General features: G+C 35.9%; 1 protein-coding gene across 1 annotated transcript in view; it reads right to left on the bottom strand.

The window, feature by feature from the left end:
* Positions 1-685: 685 nt before the first annotated feature.
* Positions 686-27,791, bottom strand: part of LOC112052903 (uncharacterized) — a 28,739-nt gene continuing 1,633 nt past the window's right edge. Inside the window, exons 2-22 of the mRNA XM_024092147.2 lie at positions 25,679-25,831; positions 25,135-25,247; positions 24,100-24,238; positions 23,439-23,571; positions 22,477-22,607; positions 20,806-21,009; positions 19,095-19,238; positions 18,034-18,222; positions 17,400-17,538; positions 16,582-16,716; positions 15,905-16,112; positions 14,897-15,062; positions 14,199-14,360; positions 12,024-13,785; positions 10,935-11,133; positions 10,288-10,471; positions 9,504-9,682; positions 8,496-8,689; positions 7,931-8,125; positions 6,567-7,850; positions 686-5,820 (exon numbers count right to left, since the gene is read on the bottom strand). Of these exons, the coding sequence (XP_023947915.1) occupies positions 5,663-5,820; positions 6,567-7,850; positions 7,931-8,125; positions 8,496-8,689; positions 9,504-9,682; positions 10,288-10,471; positions 10,935-11,133; positions 12,024-13,785; positions 14,199-14,360; positions 14,897-15,062; positions 15,905-16,112; positions 16,582-16,716; positions 17,400-17,538; positions 18,034-18,222; positions 19,095-19,238; positions 20,806-21,009; positions 22,477-22,607; positions 23,439-23,571; positions 24,100-24,238; positions 25,135-25,247; positions 25,679-25,831 (6,171 nt within the window). The 3' untranslated portion in view covers positions 686-5,662. The remainder of the gene's footprint in view (positions 5,821-6,566; positions 7,851-7,930; positions 8,126-8,495; positions 8,690-9,503; positions 9,683-10,287; positions 10,472-10,934; positions 11,134-12,023; positions 13,786-14,198; positions 14,361-14,896; positions 15,063-15,904; positions 16,113-16,581; positions 16,717-17,399; positions 17,539-18,033; positions 18,223-19,094; positions 19,239-20,805; positions 21,010-22,476; positions 22,608-23,438; positions 23,572-24,099; positions 24,239-25,134; positions 25,248-25,678; positions 25,832-27,791) is intronic.

Below are 27,791 nucleotides of genomic sequence, written 5' to 3'. Positions count from 1 at the left end.
GACTATACGATTGATTATACGTATAGTCAATCTACTCCGAGAAGCCCATTTGGCGGCCGACCGAAGCCTCTCTCCAGCCTGACCTGGACCAATTAGGAAAACTTCAATCGGCCCAGCCGGGGATCGAACCCAAGACCTCCGTCTTGTAAATCCACCGTGCATTCCACTGCGCCACGGAAGCTAAACTCGGACTTTCAAACAAACTCATTTTTATTTTATCTTGCGAAATCTCTCGAGTTATATTGTGGGTCGCATGTTAGGCTTAAGATATATTTCTTTAGTCATCTGCGGTTGCGATTCCGCTATTTTACTCTCGTCAACGAACTTTTCGCCTATAATATCATATTCAAAGTTGAACTTTGTTTATAGGATCTCAAAATGTCAGGTTGCCATGGCAACGAAGGATGTCACACCGCTGTATTGTAACAGCAATGCAGGGGCTGGGTCCCTAGCAAAGTTACACATGAAATCTTTTTCTACAAACGCTAACGTTGCTAAAACTAAAAATCTATTGGAATGACGTCATTAACGCTATATATTTTTCGAAATAAAATATTTAAATTAGTAAATATGTATTATTTAACGTTCATTATTACCTTTACTCTATGCTATTTTCAAGCACCTGTATTTCTTACTCACTGCATACTGTTATCAAAAGTGCAAAAGTAAAATAAAACACAAAAAATACACTTTGTTAGTTTCTTTATTCCATACCGTCAGTACAGTAACTATTTGACCATTTTAAAATGCAATATTCATTAATAATAAATGTATGACTTCGAACATTTTGTACACGGGACATCATACTAAATCCAATAGTAATTACCACAAGTATAAATTTTATTACACTTAACCACGTAATAAGATACTTTACTTCTCCTCTGGCGTGTTTTTAAAATAAATTACGTCAAAAGAATTTCAAAAAATACATGTAAAAATTTATTACTCAAAAAACAGAATAATTTAAAAATATAATAAAATCATGAAACTAAAATAATTATAATAAGATAATGTAATTCGACTGTAGTCAAAATGTATAGTTCAATTCTAAAATTAGTGTCAAATTCATATTCCAACGGAAATTAAATTGAATAAATGGCACTAAAATGACAGTCTGTCAATGTTTTTTTAGTTTATAATTGGTACAGTCGAATGAAAACTATTATCCGTAATTATTTTTAGTTCCCAAATTATATGTCATAGCAGGTACTTCATTTGAAATTTATAGTCAATTGGAATAAATTTAAAAATTTAAAAAGTTTCTTTTTATATAAATCACAATCATATATGTGACAAGTTGTAATAGAAATAAATAAACATGTAATTGATAAAATATTACTTTCATTAGATGAAATTTAAAGGAGATTCAAGGTGAAAGAACACACCAAAGAAAAAATATTTATTTTACCACCTCTAGTAATTAGATATCGAACGAGAACATCAATTTGCACTCAAACATAAATACATACATGAGATAAATATATATAACAGCTATGTATATCGTCGGTGCATCGATCAAAATAGGGATGACAGTTTTTTTAATTGTATATAAATTAAGAGTACGCTAATAGTAAAGCAATTTTGTAAAAGTAACAGGGTATCTGCGATCATTACTTTCGGAGCTACAGGGATTTAAAGGGTCAGATTTGCGGCGCTGCCGCGGATCCCTGAAAACGCCCCATACAATATGGTACGAACTTATGACGTCGTAGACAAATTAATGATCGTTAGATTTGTATGGGCATTTAAACAAAATTACTAATATAAATAATGTTATTTCTGCGTTTATGTTAATAGTTCAAATATTAAAAAATGTCACATTTAATATAAGGAAGCTAAAACTGTATGAATTTTCATCTAATTACGATAAAATATTTTTAGTAGATTTTGAAATTTTATAATCTTATTTTTTTTGCAAGTATCCAGTCAATCTTAGCTTTTTATGTATAAATTAGTTAACATTTACCTTATTTATCTGAATGTATCATAAAAATCAATATATTCAAACCTAGTCATCATCCCCATTGATACATATTTTATAATATTTGGAAATAAATCACTATTTTCTATTTTAACTAGCTGATGCGCATGACTTTGGGATTTATTACTATCTTTTAGGGGGTAAATTTAGAAAAATCTTTTCAATGTTCAAAAAGTTAACACAATCTGTTGAGTGGTTTGAGCTGTGTGTTGATAGTTAATATCGGTTGTCTTTTATATATTATTTTTTAATCAATTAATTTATTTTGCTATTGTAAGAATTTTAGTCAATGATACTAATAAGCTAACGCATATATTCAATGAATCAACTTGTTGCTATATTCAGCATCCCTTGTACAGAGCATTAGAGAACGAAGTTCTACAATTCGGCGTTAAAGTAAAGCTCATACATTCATCTATCCGGATTTTCGATTATACTAAATTTCTTGCCACGAAATTCGATGAAGTTTAATTTTAGTCACATTTAAATGAAAGAAAGAATCAAGCTTTATTAGAATTTAAATATTTAATTAAAGAGATCGACGCAACGACGATATCGATAAAGATACCATACTAATGTTGAAAGCCATAACCGGCTAATATTTAGTGATTTTAGACAAAAAATTCGCACATACGAACACTAAAATCACTTCTAAATATTATCATCAGCTGTATTATGTAAATTGATTACTTACGACCATCGATCTCCTATTAAAAAGTGGATGCACAATCAGCGACCAAAAAACGTCCCCACTCAATAAGCGCCAAACAACTTCTTGGCACTCAATTCAAGAAGTCGCATTTGCAAATTCAACCTTAAACTCAATACTTAAGGTTGAAGTTGTTCTGAATTCGGGATTTTATTGAATATTGGACATGGCCAGTTTTTAAGTAAAATTTTCTATATGATTGTGCGTCCTTTTATTGTAAGAGGTCAATGATTACGACAGTTAAAATCATTTTTATTGACATTTAGAGCAAGAATCGACAAGGATATCGACCGCAGCACGGTCCATAAGTTTTGTAATACAGGGGGTGTAACTATTAAAATGACAACCGAAAACATCCTAAGACAATCTAAATTATATACGCCTATCTAAGCTAGTTAAACGATAAATACTCCTTAAACGCTATATTCGACTTATATGCTAGATTATAGCAACATATTTATTATCACATCTACCGACCGTGGCATAGCCGCAATGGAAATACTGCAATGCGCTCACCATTTGCGTATCTAATGGAGTATACAATTGGAAATATTGAGATTTATATTAAACATACATATTATTATATAATTAATTTACTAAAAGTAAATAATTGTAATCGATTTTTTTTTTATTTAATTTCATTTTATTCACAATACAAAAAAAAAAATAAGGAAACTTTGTTCAAAGACAGTCATCGCTTAAAATAAGTACTGATTCTATTTTGCACAAATTTCATGAAGCTAAAAAATAGTATACCAAAAGGAAACTATCATCAGTCATCACTAAAGGGTGAAAGTTGGGCCAGTTTCACCACCTTTTGAAAAGCGACGGATAGTCTAACCGTAAGTTTTGCCAATTTCTTACTTTATGTCAAACAACAATGACAAAACTTGTTAAAATCTGACACTAATCAGAAATTGGTGAAACTGACCCTAAGCCTCTCTCGAACAGATTCCAAAGAAGTTATTTGTATATTATTGCTATGTTTAAAACAAAATAATATTTCTTGACTCAGCGTATGACTCTGGTGTTTAGAAGCCTCTACATAAGGCTATTTATCATCGGGTGACATGATCATAATGGCGATCTGAATCTATTTGATAGATAATATTGATAAAAATCAAAAATATCACTCTCTTTTGTGATCCACACATATGTCTTTTTCTTGTCATAAGATATAAGTATCGTTAACGCATGCATTCTTCTGGTACTAGCAATAAAGGGGTCAGAATCAGTTCGAGAGAACTAAACTTTCAATTCATAAAAATCATTCTAATAGGCAAAAATATTACAATACGCTTACAGTTTTCGCAAATTTTTAAAAAGACGGCGACGCCCGAATTCTGTTCTAATTAATTTAATTAACAACAAAAAAAATCATCACTATAGTAACTTTAAATGGCATAATATTACAAAGAGCTTTAAGACTCCGGCACACTCAAAAATCTACATACAATGTTGTATGAATTTTTACAATTAGAAACCCACTATAAATATTCAGCGCGTATCGTGGTGACCAATATTAGGCCTCTAGCCATGTTATCGATTCTCTTTCTACAATCGCTATCGATTTCGAAAATTGAAAAATCTATCGAATGACATATCCGATTGATAAGTTGATCACGTGATCGATAACGAATGTAATTCTCATAATTTTCTACGTTTCGAAGCGTTAGCGATTCTCTTTCTACAATCGCTATCGCTTCGAAAATTTAAAAATGTATCGAATGACATATCTGATTGAAGCGTGACCTATCGATAACGAATGTCATTCTCATATTTTTCTACGTTTCGAAGCGTTAGCGATTCTCTTTCTACAATCGCTATCGCTTCGAAAATTGAAAAATGTATCGAATGACATATCTAATTGATAAGTTGATCACGTGGCCTATCGATAAAGAATCATAATTTTTTTACGTTTCGAATCGTTAGCGATTATAGAAAGAGAATCGATATGTAATGGCTAGATACCCTGTTGTATTTATAATGTATTTCCTCATCCAGAGACAGTGTGTGTACATTTTAGAAATAATCGCTAAGTAAAGATCGATCTAAACAATCTACTCGCGTCACTTAAACACTCATTCGTACTGTAAAATAAGTGACATTTATATAATTACATAAATATCTAATACATTAAAAACAATATTAGTAATGTTCTGTATTGAAATCTTCTAAAAACGTTTTGAGGAATAAAATAAGTCTATTCGAAAAATCGTTTGTATGATACTCAGAATTCCGGTTTTACTAATTTTGAATATCATTTGATACCCTTTTATTTTAATAAACTGTATTTCATTATATCTATCACAAACATTTCAAAAATCTTTATTATTTAGCTTTCAAAATAAAACTTGTTATAGCCATGCTAAGGGAAGTCTGTTTGCTTTTTATTCGTGTGTATACATCTCAGACGAATTACAGAGAGACCTGCCTTGCTAGACGTTACCCCTCTGTCAAAGAACAAGTCAAATAACAACTGCTTCTATAGAATCGATGTTTCATTGTTGTAATCTTTTACGTCGTGTAAAGAGCTCCGAGATTTATAAGAAGAATCGATCTTTATAAAGTTTGTTTTTATTACAACTTTGATATAATTAATTTAGAGATACTTACAAGTGAAACTTAACTTAATCTTTTAGTACTAGTTTACTAAAAGATGAAGTTAAGTTTCACTTTGTTTCAGTTGTTGACCGTTTTTATACCATTCAAATGCGACGAACTATGAAACATCGAGTCTATAGAGACAGTTTTTACAATCGCATTAGATCGTTGATCTTATACTTTGACAGAAAAGTATGTAGTAGCTTACACTAATTCCTTATGTAATTAGTGTAAGCTAAGGCCTACAGAACATTAATATTGCAGATATTGTAAATGTATTAGACGTTTATGAAATCTTACGACCATCTCTAACACTATGTCGTGATATTATGCGGTACACGAACGAACTGTTTGGTATTGTCTATGGTTTACCACTGTGGGTTCGGCGGGGGGTAGGTCTCCGCGGGTGCGGCGGCAGGGGGAGTGGGGAAGGGGGCCGCCGGCGCCGCGTACGGGGGGTAGTATCCGCTGCCGTAACCGCCATAATAAGCCGCGTTCGGATACGCGCCGTATCCCATTCCGTAACCTGAAAACAGTAGATATTATTGAATTGAAGCAAGTATAATTAGACCAATGTCGTGTACCCTACTTTTAATAAATCATTGCAAATATCATAATATGTATACGGTTTATTTCGCTTTTTATAGGGTGTAGCAACTATAGATATGTAAAAATGTTTATAACACATTTGCTCGTAAAGTATCGCTTATTTCAACAATTTCAATATCGTAATGTATCTCATTACGCACATATGCGATAATGTAATATAAAACCTTTATCATGCGTCTAAAAACGAACGGTTTTTTCTTTTAATCTTGGCAAAGAGTTTTTATGTCAGAAAAGTGAATAAAATTAACTTTGTAAGATAAAATATAATAAAAAAAATCATTTAATTCTTTAATTATAATTATTTGACAATAAATGTCAACAATATCTCTATAACAGAAACACAAAAATATTAATTTACTTTATTAAAAAAAACAACAAACGCAACGTCGTGTACGCACTTCGTTATCTGTGCAAAAAATGACAAGAATATCAAAATGTCAACATAGGCAAAGATGCAAATTCGTTTTCAGAAAGTGTGTTTCCTGTGTGTGTGCAAATGTGTTATAAAACGTCGTATGATATACGTGCGCTTTGATAATTACAGCCTCTGCTTCCTTACTATAGCCTGAAATTGTGTCTCGCCTTTGGCCCGAGCTGCAATATCGCCACGGCTGTCATTTTCAAGTTACCGCATTTATATCTTAATGTTCTATCACGACTTACCTGGATATTGTCCATAAGGTCCTTCAGGTGGCGGGTTCCCAGGGTATGGCTGCCCAGGAACAGGAAGATTGGGAGACATTACATTCGGCGGATGCTGCCCACTGACGGCTGAATTCCCAATATTGTCTCCATCACTGGCCACTGGTGCACCACTAGCCATCATCCCACTGTGTCCAACATTTGGCAACTGAGGTTTACCCATATTGTACGGTAGAGAATGCGGATCTTGCGACATGGGCAAATTTCCCGGACTAGGCAACCTATTTTGCGGCATCGAATTCAATCCATGCTCCATTCTCGGCTTCTGAGTGTTGCTCAGTAGACTAGATACGCTGTGAGACATTGAATTTGTCTTCTCACTCTGATCGGAAACGTCGACTTTGTTCGGCGATTTCTTTTTCCTCGAACCGCTTTTTTCTTCTGTACCTGGCGAATACGATTGCGTGATATCGTCCAAATTTTTGCGAAAATCTGGCAGGCCTTCTTTGTTCAACGAAATGGCTGTCCTTTCGAGTTGGCTCAAACTCGACTCATTCGGCGGTCGAGTCATGGGACGTTGGTGTCTATAGTTCTTCAATAAGTTTATCTTACTCGACGTTCTACTAACGAGATTCATAGGTTCATTTGATAAGCTCGCCTGCGAACTGGGGACTGTTTCAGGAGTTTTACTAGTACTTTCTGTTGGCTTATTTTCTAGCACCTCTTCTGATGGTAGTTTTTCATCTGTTTCCAAAACTATCGGCTTCGTATCCTCAACATTGGGTACTTCTTTTTCAGGTGTCCTAACTTTATCTGATTCATTCTTGGGTGGTTCAGGCACTTGATCTTGCACCTTAGTTTCTTCAACACTGTTGTCTTCCTCGTTTTTACTGTCTTTCTTGCTGTCAGTTCCTTTAATTTCTTTTGCTTTCGATGAATCAACTTCATCATCACTATCTAATATTTCAGTTTCTTCAACGTTCGTTGATGGACCATTTCTGATGTTGACAGGTTTTTTAACTTCCCTGGGTATTTTCGTAATGCTGAGTGATCCGGGTAAATTAGGTCTCAACATACGACCCATAGGTAGTTTTGGACGCATCGCATACGACCGCATATCTCCTAAACGATTTCTAATGTCGGCAATTTTTTGGCCCGGAAGCAAGGGCCGCGACATTTTGTTCATTCCAGGCCTTATAACTCGATTAAAAGCTGGTCTCGGTCCGGATTTAGATGTGATTGTAATAGCAGAGTTATTTTTCAAGGACCCAGGAATGTTAGCCGACGTAGGTCGACTACCTAAAACTAAAATAAAAGAAATTAATAATTATTATGAAATATTTAAAACCGTGATTTTCAGAAACGTATTAACATTAATTACGTACCTTTCTTGCCTATTGGGCTGTCCTTATTATCGCCTCCCTTTTGGCCTAAGCCTTTGAAGGATGTTTTGATAGCTATAATCTTGCCAGATTCCAACTGCATGTAGATTCCTTTGGGCGACTTCAACACCATGACTCGCTGGCCGGCTTTCAGCACGATATTAGTCTTCTCAGGCGAGTTAGTAGGTATGACAACATCTGCAAAATTCACGCAACACAAGTTATATAACATTAAAAACTACAAAAATCATCATGGATACAAAAATTATCAAAACAAATAATGCACAAACAAATAAATAGTGTCTATATAGATACTGTTTGGAATAAAAATATTGTATATTGGTACCCAAGAAACAGCAGACAGTTCCGAAGATGGGAGAACGAAATAAAGGCTGTAGCAGGGGAGGCGTGGACAAGGAAGGCGTTGAACCAACCTAAATGGAAAGAAATGGAAAAGGCCTTCGCCAAAGTTGGGGAAACAGACAAAGTTGCTGGTGTCACCTTAAAATTAGAAACTATATAAAATATGTACTAAGTTGTCTGAATAAAGGCTATATAGATACTGTACCTAGCGGCAGAGTCATCTCCTGCGCAGTCATGCCCTGCCGCCGCCACACGTCGGCGGGTATCCAGCGCGCGCCGTGCTGCATGGGCCGCACCGACGCCACGGGCCGCTGCACCAGGCTGCCGTCCGCTGTGCGCACTGTTCTATATGCCGTGGTTGGCTTTGGAGCTAGAGCTGCTTTCTTCTCTAATTCGTACCTGAGAATTGTGGATACAAATTAATGGTAGGTCTGCCTTTACCTGTAGTATACTATTAAGCATAGAGGTACTATGCCTCTATACATCTATGACTAGAAGCTTACTTACTTAAGCACAAGTAATTATCAGAATCAGATCAAAGAGTATTTCGGAATTGTGAAGATATGCTTTCAAAAACACAATTTGGTTTTCGTGGTGTGTACTGGGTACAAGGAATGCACTGTTTGATTTTCAAGTGATTGATTTCGAGAAGGCATTTGATCGTGTATGTCACACAAAGCTTATGGAGATTTTGTCAAGAGCTGGCTAAGACTATAAAGATACCCAATTTATTAAGAACTTGTATTGGGAACAGTCAGCTAACGTCAGGGTTGAACGACACACAACTTCGTATATAGACAGACTGCGCGGGGTACGACTAGGTAGTATTATGTCTCCTTTATTTTTTAATATCTATGCCGAAACAATATTCGAAGAAGCGCTTGAGGATATCAATGAAGGTGTAATGGTTAACGGCATACTAATAAATAACAATATATATGCGGATGATACAATTCTATTAGCCAATAGTTTGGAAAGCTTGCAATCATTAGCTTACTATCCAGGGCAAAAAAAAGGGAAAACGCTGGCCTCGTAGTCGTACATCTTAGCTCAAGAACTTCCACCATTGGCTCAATATGAGTATCGCATCACCATTTCAGGCAGCAATGAATAAAGTAAAATTAGACTTGATGATTGCTAACCTCGGTTAGGAGATAACACTACCTTACCTTACCTACTTAAAAATATTATTCAATTTATTACTATAACTTACCCTCTCTGTGCGAGCCTCTTTTCAGCACTGGATAGCTTTTTCTCCTTTCTGTCGACGAGTAGCGATTCGTGTTGGAACGGCTCTTTGCACAACAGTTTGCTGTGTAACGTTATAACACCTTGCATCAACACGTCGATGTATTTGTCCTTGAATTCTAGCAGGTCTTTTATCTCTGGCACCTGCAAACGTTAAGGAATTCAAATTAACAACAATAAATTTGAAGGTTGACTACCGTTCTTGGCGACCGCGACCTGCGACCGCGCGACCCACTGCTTTATATGGAGCACTAAACAAAATTGGTCACGTTGCGGTCTCTGGCTTTGTTTAGTGCTCCATATAAAGGGCATGTCCCAATTTTGTATGGAGGCTGGGCCTTTATTCTGAGTGTCAACTAAGCAGAACAAATTATTTTTATCTTAAAAGAACATAAAATATAGAGTTTAAAACCCAAAATAAAAAAATTTTTGGAACCAGCATTTTTTTTTTAATTAATTAAATAAAACGTATTTTTTTCATTAGCTGACAACATTAATTAAGATTTTTTATCATGGCAACATGCTTGTAACTCACATCCTGACAGATTGTTAGTGATCTTCGCGTAGTAGCGTTCGTTTTTAACTTTGGTGCCTGTTATCCTTTCTTGTCATTAATTTAGGAACAAGTTACCTAATTAAAATTATTACTATGTGTACACGAACAGCTCATTTTTAATTTGTTTGTTGATAAACATTCCACACCTAGTTTAGTGTTTTACATTTAGTGAAAAAAATTGGTAAATGTTTACCTTCTCGTCATTGTCATAGCACAAATTAGTGATTTCCTTCATGGACAGCACAGCATCCGGGTTGCACTCGTCGACCACCCGGTCCGCCATGCCCTGCTTGTTGATCTGTCTGTCGTATATCTTCCTCTCCAGACAACAGTCCATCACGAAACGGTACACGAAACACGGCTTTCTTTGGCCGTATCTGCAATAAATCAAAAAATAATTTTTCATTCTTATACTAATATTAAGGCGAAAGAAAAATACACACGCATGTTTCCGCAACTTTCACACTTCGAACGAATAAATCCATGGCTCGCGCTAAAAACAGTTTAGTTTTTAATTCCTAGCATCCGCTCGTCGGTTAATAAATGACGGATTTCTGAAGGAACCAAAAATTTATTTTAGAAATACGCGTCAAAAATCCGACTGTTTAAAGTCGGTTTAAAAAACTATAAATTTCTTACTTATTAATAATAGAAGATTACAGTGTTTGCCTGCCGCTAAATTGAATTGCTTTTATGGCCTTAAACTATCAAGATTCGATGAAAACTGAATTATGTTCGATTTTGATCCCGAGTGACTCCGCGTCGACACCAAGGTTCAGGTTCGCGTAATCTTTTGCGTTAAACATATAGCAGCTTTTGCGTTCTAACTTAAAAGCTTACCTATAAACTCGACAAACAGCTTGCGTGTCGTGGCAAGGGTTCCAGCTCGCGTCGAACACGATGACCCGATTCGCTCCGACCAGATTGATCCCCAGTGACCCCGCGCGCGTCGACACCAGGAACAAGTGCACGTTCGGATTCGCGTTGAACTCGTTTATAAGCTTTTCGCGTTCCAACGCATGCGTCGAACCATCAAGCCCTAAAAATATATAAAATATATAAAGATTAAGTAATATTTTCACTTTATAATATTATTACTAGTGTAAAAAGATTGGAATTTGAAAGTTATAAATAATTCATCATAATATGCTTAACACTTCCAATAGCACGGTTTTGACGATTGCTAACATAAAAAATTGGTCTGAGAGTTGGTTGAAATTTTAGGGTAAGTATTCCGTATTACTAATATTACTATTACCGTATTGTTATTATATACAGGCAATAAAAATTTTTCCATAACTGTACTAGCACCATGAGTTATTAGACTGTGAGTTAAAAGAATCATTGAATATAAACTTCTCATCAAAAAAGACGATACAGTCTGCCAAAAAATCGAAATCGAAAACAGTACTTGCGGAATGTTTCTTCTTCGAAACAGTACTTGCGGATTTTTTTATGCGAAGTACGAGTATAAATCAGTGGTCATTGAATTTACCAAGTCATGTTTTACCTGATTAAAAATAAATAAATATATTTTGGTGTAGCTTCCACTCAGACCAATTATAGAAGGACCTGTATCGCACTCATAGTCACGAACAAAATTGTCTGTCATTTTCTGAGGAAAACGAGCTTAGATTTGGTATATATCTTCTACTAAACTAGAAGTTTTTGCCCGTTTTTTACACAATTCAATTACACAAAAAGGTATTTTTACGGAGCTCTTTAACCGACGAACACGATTACAACTATTTAACATCGATTCCATATAGACAGTTTTTATAATCGCATTAAATCGTTGATCATATACTTTGACAGAAAAGTAACGTTTAGCGAGGCAGGTCCTATACAATAATTTGTCTGAGAGCTTCCAGGTTATGGAACAAAAACGTATTTCACAAAATATAGTTTAAAATTTACATTGTAACTTACGATAGTACGAAGTATTCCTCTCCCAGAGTTGATTTGTTCCAGGTATGTAGTTCCTCTCCAGGTAGTCTTCAATGAGATTCAAAGTGAACAAACTCTGACTGAACAATAACAGTCTATCGCCGAGTTTTATACTCTCGTTCAGTATGTAAAAGAAAAGCTCCATCTTTGCAGAGTTTTCTATAAGTCCAGGCACGTAGTCCTTTAGTAACTCTGTCGCCCAATCATATGTCATTTCCTCTATCTGCTTAGAAAGGGCCAGTTTCTCTTCTTTGCTCAATTTCTCTTCTTTTTCGCTCTCCTCCGATTCCGAGTCTTCGTTAGTCTTTTCTTTAGAGGTTTTCCGATCTTTCCGTCCCTTAGCCTTTGGCCTACCCCTTGGTTTGGGTTTATCAGTGTCTTTCTTTTCCTTCGCCTTACCCCTTGGTCTACCCCTTTTTACAGTTTCCGGTTCTGTGACAGGATCATTTTTCGCATTACTTGCTTTAGGCAACTTATCATTCTTCACATCAATCGGACATATTGGAGGTAGCACATTTGGTATGTTGTGCTCCTTCTTTATTTCATCCTTAACGATCTTTTTCGTGTCCAAATCTTCGATTTTAACTTCTCCGTCCGATTCGGATTTCATTTCCATTTTATCTTCGGCTTTTAATCTGTCCACTTCGGTTTTGAGTGTCTCAGTTAACGGCCACGAAGTTACTGGACTTCCGGAGCTGGCACTACATAAGGGTGGTTTAGTCTCCAGAGGTGTTGAATAATTGGGATATGGATTGTAATTACTGTTGGGATTCTCTGAATTTTCTGGATATTGTGGATTCTGTTGATGGTAATTATAGGGGACGCCGTATGGAACAACAGCGGAGCTTTGGGATATATTCGTCTCAGCTTTGATGTCAGGATAATTGGCATCGATAGGACACTCAGTCTTTGCTTGGGGCTGATCAGATAGGCTACCTGGAGGTTGACTAGACAAGTTTCCTTGTGGATTAGTGTTGGGATAGTTTGGATAATTTTGATGAGGCTGATTCCCATAATGGTTGTATGGAGCGGTGGAGTTTGCATCGTAAGGGCCACTTCCAGGGTATGGGGTGGGATACGATTGATTTTGATAACCATGAGGCCGTTGGGGTTGATTACCCTGATATGGCGTTTGGGGCGGATTCTGCGCATTATAGTCAGAATATCCGGGTGTATTTGGAAACGGAGCTCTGTATTCTGGCCTGCTTTGGCTATCGTATCCCTCTGGGTTGTTAGAGAAGGGGGGTATTGAACCATCTGGATACTGTTGACCGTTTGAAGGGGCGGTATAATTTGGCGGGTACTGCGGTGTGTTGTTATACGCTGGAGTAGGGTTGGCATTGAAATCTGATGGGGCCTGATTCGGTCCATATTGTTGATTACCATAGTACCCTTGATTTTGGTAATAATTACTGTTTTGCCAGTAGTTCTGATCGTACCCCTGTTCAGTGTTACCTGGGGGGTATTGGTTAGGGTAGTTATTGCTGTACGGCGCTTGTTGGGGGTAATAATTGTTTCCGTATTGTTGATTGTAGTTCTGATTGGGTGGGTAGTACCCGGTGCCAGAGTTCTGGTAAGGTGGATACTGTGAGTATGATCTGTCTCCATCAGGTCGATCTGGATGTGGCTGGTTCTGATAGCCTGGGGGCCCGTAAGGTCCATTTGGGGGGTATGAATCGCCTTGATTAGGTAACGCAGGTGCTGTGGTGTTTGGAGGTATCGTTGCCGCGGGTTTCTTGGATCCCTGTTACAGTAATGATAAATATTTGTGATATAATTGCATAATTCTTACTGTTATGAAAGTTAAAGATGGATACATTATTATTATTATGGATATACACTTTTTCACATAAAACTACTAAAGTACAAATAGTGGTAATCTGTATAATTTTAGATAACGATAGAGAAGTTCTGGGTTGGGCTAAGAAATATTTGGCTTATTTTCTTCTAAATTTTTAGCCCTTAGAACATTGGTGTTATAACCCAGTGTCCCTATTGTTAGTTCCTGTGATTCTAGTAATCGTTTCAAAATCGAACATTATAACCTTAAGCCGCCCGCATTGAAAGCGTGGAAGATAAGCTCCATACCTTATTTCCCACAATGAGGTCTGCCCCTGTAGGTTTTTAAAATAGGCTGATAATGATAATGAAGCCTACCCTAGGTTTAGCGGCTCGGCGAGGAGTTGCCTTGCTGTTCCTCGCGCGGCCCGCTTTAGTCACTCCGCCGATTTCCTCCAAATCCAGATCTTCTTCAATGGCACAGTTTATTTCATTGCGCTTCTTCAGGAAATTGTACAACACGTCCGGGTGATTCCATATCTACGAATGTGTTTAAATTAACAACTTTTTATATGTAAGAGATAAGGAAATAGCTATCTAAACATATTAAAGCTCGTATAGGTCATAGTGAAGCCGTGATAGCCCAGTGGATATGACCTCTGACACCGATTCCGGAGGGTGTGGATTCGAATCCGGTCCGGGGATGCACCTCCAATTTTCAGTTGTGTGCATTTTAAAAAATTAAATATCACGTGTTTCAAACGGTGAAGGAAAACATCGTGAGGAAACCTGCATACCAGAAAAATTTCTTAATTCTCTGCGTGTGTGAAGTCTGCCAATCCGCATTGGGCCAGCTCGGTGGAGTATTGGCCTAATCCCTTTCATTCTGAGAGGAGACTCGAGTTCAGCAGTGAGCCGAATATGGGTTGATAATGAATAGGTCATAGCATGATGGTATTTTATAAAGCCTATAGCTTTTCTCGATAAACACAAACATCAAATACAAAAAAGATTTTTTAATTCAAACCGGTTGTTCCTGTGACTAACCAAACAAACAAAACTAAAGATGACCATACCTTGCAGCATATAGCGAAAGCCTTCAACGGATTGGGCACGCTGGCAGACCTCACCACCTCATTCATGAACTGCACGTACAGTTTGCGCTGCAGCGGCGTCATACGAATGAGCAACACGTACTCTTCCTTCTGAGGCAATGTGGATTGTAACACAGCGTGTGAACGCCTGTAATAACAAAAGAAAATGATTAAAGTAATAATTATATTCAGAAGATTGTTGAGTCGATCGGTTTGAGATACGAGTATCATACCTCAACCTTTTTATTATTATGTCAAAAAATGTTACAAGTATTTTACAAGAAAAATTACGATATTTTTTGACTGAACCGAAAAAACTAGGCAAGTGTGTATGCTCATTTACATAGTTCACCCTTCTAATCAGTTCGAAAAGTGTAGATTGGCAGCCTTCAATATGAATCAAACAAGCCTAATCTCAATGGTGTTGTATCCTTTTATTACTATCTTCCAATGACCACATTTCAGCACCATCATCAGGCCCTGGACACTATTTAGAAACAAAGTACTCGTCAAGGTGAATAATACGAGCTCAAACTCGATGGGGTTACGTCGTTTAATAACGGAGTTCCCATGGCCACCTTCCAGCTCCATCATCAGACCCTGGACACTATTTAGAAACAAAGTACTCGTCCAGGTGAATAATACGAGCACAAACTCGATTGGGTTACGTCGTTTAATAACAGAGTTCCCATGGCCACCTTCCAGCTCCATCATCAGGCCCTGGACACTATTCAGAAACAAAGTTCTCGTCAAGACGAATAATACAAGCTCAAACTCGATGGGGTTATGTCGTTTAATGACGGAGTTCCCATAACCACCTTCCAGTTCCATCATCAGACTTTTGATTCAATTCAAGACAAAGTGCTTGCAAGGCTAATCAAAAAAGTCCAAACTCGATGGAGCTGCTTCGATTGATAAGAAAATATCTATGGCCACCAGTCAGCTTCATCATCAGATCATTGTTATTAAATTCAAAAAGCTCAGTAGTACCTCTGTACAAAACCGACGAGTAGCGAGTGAAGTACGTGTGCTCTGTATCTCATGAGCCGTATATCTTGGGGTGTGGAGTCTATGCACTGGCCGTTCTGTATCGGCCTCTCGAACATGTTGCAGAACTCTGTCTTACTGCCCAAATAGTTTGGTCGCACGAAGTCCACCATGCACCAGTACTCCAATAGATTGTTTTGTAAAGGATACCCTGTAAATCAATAAACATGTGTCACTGTAAATTATTAAACTGACATATTAAAATACACTATTAGTCTGTGTTAACAATGATGAACTATGGATATGAGACTTGGTCGCTAACTATGGGCCTCATAAGAAGGCTCAGATTCAGTAGCGATGGAGTGAGCTATGCTCGGAATACCTTTGGGTGACAGAATCTCCGATTCTATTACCTGAGGAGATCCTGAAAAGAACCAAAGTTACGTAGCTCATCGAGTTGCATAGCTGAAAAGGCAACAAGCGAGGAACCTAATTCGTTGCTGGAATGGCGACCCCACACCAGAAAGCTCAGTGCTGATCACTAGGTGAACCAATGACATCAAGCGGGTAACAGAAAGCCTCTAGATGAAGGAGACTTAAGACTGATGTATGGCGTTCCATATCAGAGGCTGATATGATGAAGATAATGATGATGATTAATGATGATGAAGTTAACTTACCTGTAAGAACGATACGTCGTTTGGTCCGCATCTGTTTCAAGGCGTAAGATATGTTCGAGTGAGAGTTCTTGATTCGATGTCCTTCATCGCAAATCACGAGGTCTGGGCCCGGCCTTACCAGAGCTTCGTACATTTCTGAAACGAAGGGTAAAAAATATATTTTTTTTGTTGCACTATCCCGCATTTGATTACATTAATTCCTTTATCCAAAGGTTGTCTGGTAGATATTGCTATAAGCAATAAGACCGCCTTTGCACATACTTGTTTTCTATGTTTTCCTTTGTTATTGTTTTTGTTTTATTTTGTGCAATAAAGTATAAATAAATAAAAAATAAAATAAGTAAATTACATATTTTAATACTAGAACATATTCTATTTTCCGTCTTCCGAAAGACTAAGCTTTGGGTGTAGTTAGCTAATAGTAATTACTGTGCCTGTGAGTGTTTGCTAAGCAACGATTTTTGGTAAACTGGTTTCGATATCACGGGCCTTCCCCTGCATTCTCTAAATAATAATAATACATAATAATTTATTGAGCTTTTCTATTTCACACTCTTTTAATTCCCTTTACACACACAAATGCTTTTGTGTGCCTTTGCTGTATAGATGTTAACAAAAATGGGACCAACGGCGTAACTTACCATAACTAAGCAGCTATTAAGAATTTCTTGGGAGAAAGAAAATCACCACATTTTTTAACAAGACACAGGACTCAAACCCAGGACCTCATGTAGCCACATAGGCTTATCACTGAACCAACGAGGCAATTATCAACAGATAGTTTAACATAAGAATCTAAAGCTAGTGTGATAACATACCATCTAGAAGCTTTTTCTCCTCATCAGTGGGTGTATCTTCCTTTTTCTCTTCTTTATTCTCTGGGTTAGGTGGCAAAGAATCGCAATCTTCTTTTTCAGGTTTAATTTCGTCAGGTTTAGACTGGTTTGAATCTACACCCTAAAAAATAAATAATGAAATATAGTGTGAAAATAATTGAAACAGAATACTTTGAATATACAAATAAATGAAACTCTTAGTGTCTGTTTGTAATTAATTTTATAACAGCTTATCACTATATGCATGATATGAAAGTACTGATTTAAAAACAATTGTCTATCTGTAGCAAACTAAAAAATTTACTTGTATAGAGGTTAGTTAGAATAATGAAAATTGCAAACTGGGAGACATTAAATTTTCTCTACCCAATTTGAATATCCCAAAATGTAATTGCCTAAAAAGCTGATATATGGTATAAAGACAGAAAGTACTCTAGAATCTCATTGACAAAGTACTCATCATCAATAAATAAACAATAATAGTTATTATTTATACTACTAAAAATATTACATAATGATTACCAAGACACCTTGTCGCCTTATGACATTGAGAGAAATAATGGATGTTGTAACTTAACAATGGCGAAAAAACTCCTTCATTGTATTTTTTGCCTACCTGTATATCTTCTACACCGCCTTCTAGTTTTTCGGTTTTCTTTTCATCTTTTTCTTTCTCCTTTTCCTTCTCTTTGTCGTCTGGTTTATCTGCTTTCTTTTTCTTGCGAGGTTTTTTATCTTTCTTCATACAAAGCAGTCTATACAGTTCATATCCTATCATGAGAACACCACCAGTTGTTGACCAATCCTGCAAATAGTTCCAATAATAAAATACAATATTAAATAAAAACTAAAATTAATAAAAGACAAGTCAAAATTTTAAAGCAGAAACCCAGTCTCTATACAAGCTCGGGCCCATAAAATTCAAGTCATACAAAACTGAAATTTGCCATAAATTAGAACAGTTATAGAGGTCTCCACAGGCAAATTTTCATAAAAACTATGTTGGCTAAATTACTTGTCAAAAATGCATTTGAGCAACTTGATCGGATCTTAGACTTTAAATTCAATTATCTGTCAAACTGATAGTTTTTCTAGGGATTTGACATTAGTTTCCCACATTTTGTCAAAATCTCTGTAAAATTAATTTCCTGTAAAATTAATTTATTTTATATTTAAGTAGAAAAATGCAGATAACTTTGAATTGGTGTAATGGATTAGTTGTATATAGCCAAGAACCATATCAATCAAGTTTATTTTAATTACCAGATTAATTTACCAAAGGAACATACTTAATTACAAACTACATACATAGACCATGACCCTTCTTTTTAGTTTTTAGCTTTACTATATTAGGCTATAAAAGACTTTAAAAATAAAAAATTGTTTTTCAGCTCCGACGCAAAAATGGAGTTTACTCTTTCAGATCGACTGTATAAATAGGTGTATGTTGCCCCATAGCATACACTATGTACATCTCAATACTTACACCTGAAAAGTATTAACTGAGGAGCAGTTGGCCGCGGCAGCCTCGGTGAAAGGTGCGCAGAATAGGTTACGCACAAAAAACATAACGCTGTCATTCATTCCTCGAATTTTATTGCCCATATTTTTTTCGTACCGGGGGCTATACATGAAAAATCGATTCTTAAGGTAAACTCCAATAAAAAGAAAAGTTACCTTAACAACTTTTGCTCGCATCTGCAGCGTCTTATGGCTGTCGTTGAGCACGTAGATGGGGAAGTTCCTCGGACGCACCTCCCCGTGCGCGGCTAGGGGACTGTTCGTGGCGTCTAGGGGCAGCCACATGTTGAACTCCGCAACCTAATAAACAAGCTTTAAGTTGTAGATTAAACGTTAAGAGACTTGTACGTCTGCGATGCGTACCAAGACATAAGTCTTGAAGAGATAAAGTTAATAATGCTCCCGACCGAATAGGCTACTTGCCTCTTTTGTAAACAGTGATTAAACTGAATTATGGAAGTATTATAAGCTATATTTTATTTTGTACTGTCAATAACCAGTAAAAAATTTAATATAAATGAAAAAATATCTACGTAAAATTTTTGCCGCCGAACATTAGCAAGTGACGTTATTGGCGTTTGCAGTGATGTGATTATATCACGTCACCGCACGCGCCAATCACAAACCGATGCCTTGTAGCGAATGACGTTACAGTTTATGATTGGCGTTTGCGGTGACGTGATAAAAATACAATTTTGTTTTATAAAAATATTATAATTACGAGATTATTTTTACAAATAAAAATGTGATAAGAGTTTCTAGACATCTAAACTGCCTCTATGCAAAAAATCCTCTTAGTTTTGTACAGTAGGTCAGTAGCCTATTGTTCTCTTTTTTCGTCAGCAACCAGTCTCATTTTTGAGATTAACCATGTACGCAGGAGATATTATACTAATTATTATTATAAGTGCACAAGGCATTATTGGTCGACGAAGTGTCATTTTGTCTTGCAATAATGGAAAACATTAAAAAATAGTATATTGTTTTGCGAAAACTCCCTCAATAAGCACACAGTCGTATATTACAGTTTAACGCAAAGCTTTTTTATCATTAATATAATCATTAACACTATAATAAGCCTTTCCCAAAAGCATGCGTTTAATATATCACCATAGTAAATAAATAAATAAATAAATATACTTAAACAATACACATCACTAACTAGCCCCAAAGTAAGCATACAGAGTAGCTTGTGTTATGGGTGCTAAGATAGTTGATATTATAATATTAATATACAATTATATACTACATATAAATACTTATATAATGTATAAATACACACAGACACTGGAAAACACCCGTGTTCATCACACAAATATTTTCCAGTTGTGGGAATCGAACCCACGGCCGTGGATGCAGAAATCAGGGTCACTACCCACTGCGCCACGCGGCCGTCAATAGGTTCGCAATATGTATTCGCTGTGTATGTAATATGCATACAACTAACTTTAATCAACACTAATATTAACAGAGACGTGAGAGAGAGTGGAGACGTGAAATTGTTTTTGAATCTTACCCGGGTTATCTGGTTAACAATTGTGTGAATTTTAAAAAAAATTACATAACACGTTTCTCAAACGGTGAAGGAAAAACATCATGAGGAAACCTGCACACCTGAGAATTTTCTTAATTCTCTGTGTGAAGTCTGCCAAGTCGCGTGGTGTCTAAAGCCTAACCCTCTCGTTCTGAGAGGAAACTCGTACTCAACATTGATGAATAGTATAAAGTGGAAAGATTTGTTTGTTTGTTTGAATTAGACTCTGAAACTACTAAGACCAAAAAAAAAATTGAAAAATTCTTTCACCAATGGAAAGCTACATTATCAGGGAGTTCCACATGAACATAGAATATCATGAAAGGCACATACCCAATTCTGCAAAGTGTTTATAGGCATGATGCACAGAACGGTCTTGGAGTTGGTGTGCCTCAGGAATATGTCGCAGAAGCACACAATCTGCAGAGTCTTCCCCAGACCCATGGAGTGCGCTAGTATGCAGCCGAAGCCGGTTGACGTCGAGAACCTTTGCACCGACTCTATTATGTTGTCGAAGAGGAACCTCACTCCGCCAATCTGAGGGATTCAAAGTTATTTTATTAAAAAAAAGAAAAGTATTTATAGTAAGTATTGCTCGCTGAGTGACTTTGAACTTCTGAAGGGACCCAGCAAGTTAACTTCTAAAGGACATGTCCCAATTTTGTATGGAGGCTGGGCCTTTTTTTCGAGTGTCTACTAAGCAGAACAAATTATTTTTATCTTAAAAGAACATAAAATATAGGGCCTAAATCCCAAAATAAAAAAATTTTTGAAACCTGTTTTTTTTTAAATAATTAAATAAAATGTATTTTTTTCATTAGCTGACAACATTATTTAATAATTTTTATCATGCCAATAGGCTTGTAACTCACACCCGACAGATTGACAGTGATCTTCGCGTAGTAGCGTTCGTTTAAGGCGTTTTTAAAGCAATTTAAGGATTTTTTTGTTTAATGCTTCTCTGTCTATGATTTAATGTTCTTTTTTCTCGTGTTTAACGTGTCTTATTGACATTTGACAATATTACATGACATTGACAGCTTACACTGGATATGAATTCAATTGTAGGTGTTTTTATTGGCTGTTTTGAACACTTTTACTGAGTTGTCTATGTTTGATTTGTAGACCAGGGAGTGAAACAAAAAAAAAATATTTATCTAATTAATGCGGGCTTCAAAAATTCTGAAAACTATTTTCTCAACAGCAATTTGTATCTTCTATCCGTAAAAAATAGTATCGACCTGTTTAAAAATTATAAATAATAAACGCCCATTTTGGGACATGTCCTTTGTACTTGCATAATACAAACAATGTCACCATAAAAGACTGTATAAAAATTAAAGAATAGAAGAATTTTTGAAATTACAGACAGTCAACCCTGACTGTTCCTTCTACTAAGAATCTATCCATAGGGTTATTTCCACTCCCAGCAAAGTATTTAACTCTAATATAGTAAAGTGTATTTTAGTTCTTTGGAGATGTCCTGATGACCAGGCCAGGCCAGATGAGCCTGTAGATCCAGAGGCATTACTTCCTACAGTAAAGAAAACCATATCCTTTTTAAGTATAACAATACTTTTTAATTATGTATACTTATAATAAATCTGTAGAGAGATCAATTCTATACATGAAATATATTTCCAAAATAACTATCAGGGGGTGATGGAGTGATCGATACTGATGCCAAAAATGCAATCAGTAAAATTTTTGTCTGTCTGTCTGTATGTTCGTTATACAAACAAAAACTACTAGACGGATTTTAACGAAACTTGGTACAATTATTTTTCATACTCCTGAGCAGGTTATGGTATACTTTTTATCACGCTACGATCAATAGGAGCAGAGCAGTGAAGGGAAATGTTGAGGAAACGGGAGAAGTTACTCCATTTTTTAAGCTTCCTTCGCGTAGCCTTAATGGGTAGGGTAGGGGTAGTTGAAAGTTTACATCGACTTTCACGCGGACGAAGTCGCGGGCGTCCGCTAATTAGTAATAAAAACAGGTACCTGATGAGGTTTGATGATCCTAGCGATCTGCGGCGCCAGGTATATGCCCTCCTCGTTCTCTGCGTGGCCGATGTTGATCAGCACGCGGCCCTGCTCGTCGGGTATGTTGTACGCGTCGTTTACGTGCATGCCTGTAGTAGTACAAATACAAAGGTTCTTTATTAGAGCAGGTATCCAAAACTGTTAGTTAACTGTCAAGGACATCCTCAACCCTACAACCACAAGTCCAGGGCTCTGATCAGAGTTTTTCTCTATGCCACACCTACAGAGTCAATCCACGGAATGCGAAGATATTTCATCTCATAACTCATTACATTACAACATTAACAAAGTCAAAATTCATGAAATGAAATGAAAATACATATTCTTTATTGTACACCATAATAACTAATAGTAGCGATAAGGCCGCCTTTTGTATGCTGATCTCTTCCTAATTTGTTTTTTATTTCACTTGTTTTTGTCTTTGTGGTGTGCAAATAAAGTATATTTATCTTTATAATAACTAAAACACTTCCATTCAAATATTTTTATTGAATTATGAGAACTGAGTTAAAATCTGTTGCATAGTTTAATAGACCATTGACCTCTTATAATAAAAGGAAGCACAATCATATAGAAATTTTCACTTAAAAATTGGCCAATTTTGCTTTGACAGTTTTAGAAATATTGGTAAAGAAAATTATACCTAAAGGCCTTTAAATATAGTCCAATATCCAATAAAATCCCAAATTCAGAGCAAATTCAACCTTAAGGATTGAGTTTAAGGTTGAATTTGCAAATGCTACTACTTGAATTGAGTGCCAAGAAGTCGTGTTTGGCACTCATTGAGTGGGGACGTTTTTTGGTCGCTGATTGTGCATCCACTTTTTAATAGGAGATCGATGATCTAAGCATAAATATTCTTACACACAGATGAACGCCGGCGACTTTGTTTGTATTAAGATGAATTAAAAAAGTCATACCAGAATTGCTCGGGTCCTCCTCAGCTTCCGGGCTCGGAGGTACCTCAGAATCTGACAGCATTATACAGTCATCAGAATCAGAAGATGATGATGAAGACTCTTCACCACTACTGCTGTCCACTATTTCCACAACCTGTATAGTTAAAAAAAAAACTGTTACTTTCAGAAGTCTGGGTAAACGATTATTGATATAAATATTGCACTGAAAATGGGGTTCATGTTGTATTTCTTATATTTATTTACTTGTAAAAACCTACATCTTAAACAATTTCGGTCCTTTCATATATTATAGTGTTCTTAAGTAGTTAGATTACAGTTCTTTTAACTAATCAAAATATTGATGGAGCAAGCAGATAAGTTGGGGTCCCAAAGTGCTGGAATGGCGACCCCACACTAGTAAGCGCAGTGTTGGTCGACCCCCCACCGGGTGGACTGACGACATCAAGCGAATCGCAGAGATTTGCTGGATGCAGGTGGCTCAGTATTGTGATGTTAGGAAGTCCCTACATAAGGCCTATGTCCTGCAGTGGACGCCCATCGGCTGATATGATGATAAACCACTTGATTGTAAGTGGAAAACCATAACCTAATAAACAATACAAATTCAGCAATAATTCTATGTTGATGAAAATAATTTGATGATAATGAAAAATTATCTTACCTCTTTCTTATCAGGTTTCTTCTGTAGTGCAGATGCACCAGAAGTAGTGGGCTTAACCACCTTTGTTACTTCCAAATGTTCCTTGTTGAGACTCCTTTTGACTTCGCCGGGTAGTTTAACTAATACTGTGTTTGGTAAACTGAAAATAATTAAGTCAATATCAATTTCATTATCATATCGTTTAAGAGTATCACCGAAAGCCTGCGACTTCATAACGTGAACTAAAGTCAAGCTTAAAAGGTATACATCAACATATATTTTGGATTGATGTCCGTGATGAGAATGTCAAGTTTGATACATGATTTTTGTGAAACTTTAACCATTGACAAAGTAACAGAAGTTCTGAAGGAATAATAATTTCTCACATGTCACAACAAAGTAAATAGTTAATTAATGATGTATGATTGATTGATTGATGACATGATAGTAAATGTAATAACAAATTCTGAGTAAGCATGCCACAAAACAGTCAGTCCAAATCATAATCATTGCTCATTATTTTTCACCATATTGTTTAATGGTATTGGTTACCAATCCATATTATCCGAGTTTCCTCTTAGAATGAGAGGAATCAGGAAATAGCCACCATGCTGGCCCAATGGGGGCTGGCAGTCTTCACACACACATGATTTTTAATTTCTTAAAACCACACATGATATTTAACATTCATTCAACCATGTTTAGATGAAAAATAATGAATTATGCAAATGTTGATTGATTTGTTCAAAATCATAATTCATTTATTTCAAGTTAGCTTTAGTTTACAAGCACTTTTGAAACAATAATTTTGACTATTTGTAGACTCTATCACCCGTTCGAAAGGTTCTTCTGCTGAGAAGAGTCAACAAGAAACTCAACAGTTGCTTTTGAAAAAAAAAATATATATTATTATTATTTACAATACATATTTTAAATCATTACAATTTCTTTTATTTTTACTTCCTGTGTGAAGTTGGAAGCTGATCCAATGGCCTCCAAGTATCTTTATCATTGAGAAAATGTTGACTTTTTTGTGTAACAATAGAAGATACTTACTTTAGTTTCTGTCCTGCACCACCTTTCTTCAATATGGATGAGCCACCCTGAAGTAGGGATAGGGTTTTTTGATGGATTTTGTTTTGTCTGTTGATGGCTATTTGCCTTTGTACCTGTGTTCAAATAATGTATTATGAAACTGTAACTGAATACTTAAAACTATTTTTTTATTCAATAAATATAAGTCAAAATGAAACACCATACTCTTACATAGATGTTTGGATTTTTTTAATTCAGAAAAATATTGCTTTGGGTACTTTAACAGCCCAAAGGATAGTTAAGTGCGTACCAAACTGATTTTTATTTCTTTTTCTGGTTGTTAGGTGCTATTCTACCTTAATAGGACATCAGAAACAAAAGAGATGAACAGAACGACTGTCTAAGAGTGTCTTCTGAGACTCCCCAAACTGACTGTGTTTTATAATAATAGGATCATTCAAAAATATACAGAGCTAAACTACTTAGTGCAATCTTCACTGGGAATGTGTAAATGGGTAAATATTTTTTTTTATACTATAAAATAAATATAATTAAGTATAAGTACTTCTCTGATTATCCTCTGCTGTTCCTGTACTCGCGCCAATCTCTCTGACTCCTGCCTCTGAGCGGCTAGAGTGGAGGCATCCAAATTCTTCTCATCCATGACTTCTCTGATGTTGCGTCGAACATTCAGTGCATTCGGATTTGACTGCTTTTTCTGTAAAATTTTACCAATTATCATAATTAGAAAGATACTATTTCATAACAGGGTAGTGTGCTAACATCCAACCAAGTGAAGAGAAATGGACAAAATGTTGTCTACTGGAGCCAATGCAAAGAATGAATAGCAGTTTTTCCAGTTGCACCACCATTAGTTGGAATTTGTCTATTGTTGAAAGTTGCATGTTAGAACTAAAGATTGTGGTTCAATCCCTGCCAGTTGGACTTTTGTCATTAATTAACACACCACTAATTAACACAGCATTTTCAACAATCACAAAACAAATTTTAATGCAGTTGATAGATGTGCATCAGGCTAACATATTGTTTTATTAGATGTAAGGTAAAAACATCCAAACAAAACTGAGTTCCACACAGACAAAGACACATGTGTTCACTACTTATTCATTGTAGTAAATCACCTATAAAGGAGGGAGATTTGCTTAGATAGATCCACAATGCTATGTTCCAACAAAAGTTTAAGAATTGCTAGTCTTAATATGATATTGTTGAATATTTTTAAAACAAAATATAAAAAATGGTAAAACTTGTTTCACTATCAACATATAAATATAATGTACCAGCAAAGAGGCAAATTACAAGATATTATCCCAGTTTTTCTACATAACTCAACATTAATATGACATTGCAGTACCAAAGCCAAGTGAGCATGAAAAATTCATCTTGAATAATAACACTGACTTTATCTTTTCTGATATAATATAGCTCCTGTGCCCTGTTTGTCCCCCCACATTCAAAGAAACAAATCAATTATATTGAAAACTAACACGCTTCTTTCTTACTATAAAAATAAAATTATGTTTACAACATTTGCTATAACCTAATACGGCCTAGGCCCATTTGAATATTTTTTTGTAACATTACCTATAGTACCTCGAGCGTGGCAGATAAACATAAGTTACATTGCACGTTGTTGAGTACCCCCACCAAGTATTAGCCCTTAATATTGGTGGGTATGTTTAAGGCAACCAAAAAAAACTAACTTCAGAAATAGTCAACCAGCACGTCAGATTAAGATAAGGTAGGTGAGTTGATAGCTCAAAACTGGACATTTCGAAAATCTGACGATTTGAGCGTAACATAACAGAATGAGAGGGTTTCAAAATTATGAGCGCAATTAATTTTTTAAATTATTTTGAAGGAAATAACCTACTAATTAATCGCTAAAATTTTCTGACAATTTCAGTAAGCCAAAATAATAAAAATTGCTTTTAATGTCTGTAGTTTTTTAGATATGGCAGCTGAGGAACATTATTATCATCAACTGCACTCAGGTCTTGAGAACTAAGGCTTAGTGTCAATTGGCAACCAAGCATAAAACTAAAGCCTGTATTTAATATATCAATCATGAGGCCAGGTTAGCACATCCAAGTGGAGTTGATTGTTTGTTACTTTGATTGTTGATTGATTGATTTATGATAAGGAGATAGAAGATTTGTTTTATCACAGCAATGAAACAGAGCTGACAATATGTTGCTCAGTCTTTCTGTGAAAATTAAATGCAAATTGGTTTAGTACTATTGGTACAAGTGATAGCCCAGTGGATATGACCTCTGCCTTTGATTCAAATCTGGTTTAAGGGTGTAGGTTCTAATCTGGCCCAGGGCATGCAGCTACAACTTTTCAGTTGTGTGCATTTTAAGAAATTAAATATTACTTGTCTCAAACGGTGAAGGAAAAACATTGAGAGGAAACCTGCATATCTGAGAATTTTCTTAATTCTCTAGGTTTTTCGGCTTCGGCTCACTGCTGAGCTCGAGTCTCTAAAATTCTCTGGTATGCAGCTTTCCTCACAATGTTTTTCCTTCACCATTTGAGACACATGATATTTAATTTCTTAAAATAATGGTATCCAAGAATTTCTATTCTTCATCATAAGTAAAATATTTATTTATTTATTTATTTGGTCCACCAAGTGACTGTTGCAGCATTTACAC

The sequence above is a fragment of the Bicyclus anynana genome, chromosome 7 (genome assembly GCF_947172395.1).
Source record: "Bicyclus anynana chromosome 7, ilBicAnyn1.1, whole genome shotgun sequence".
NCBI lineage: Eukaryota > Metazoa > Arthropoda > Insecta > Lepidoptera > Nymphalidae > Bicyclus > Bicyclus anynana.
The sequence above is the reverse complement of the archived record's forward strand: the minus strand, read 5'-3'. Positions and strand labels throughout refer to the sequence as shown.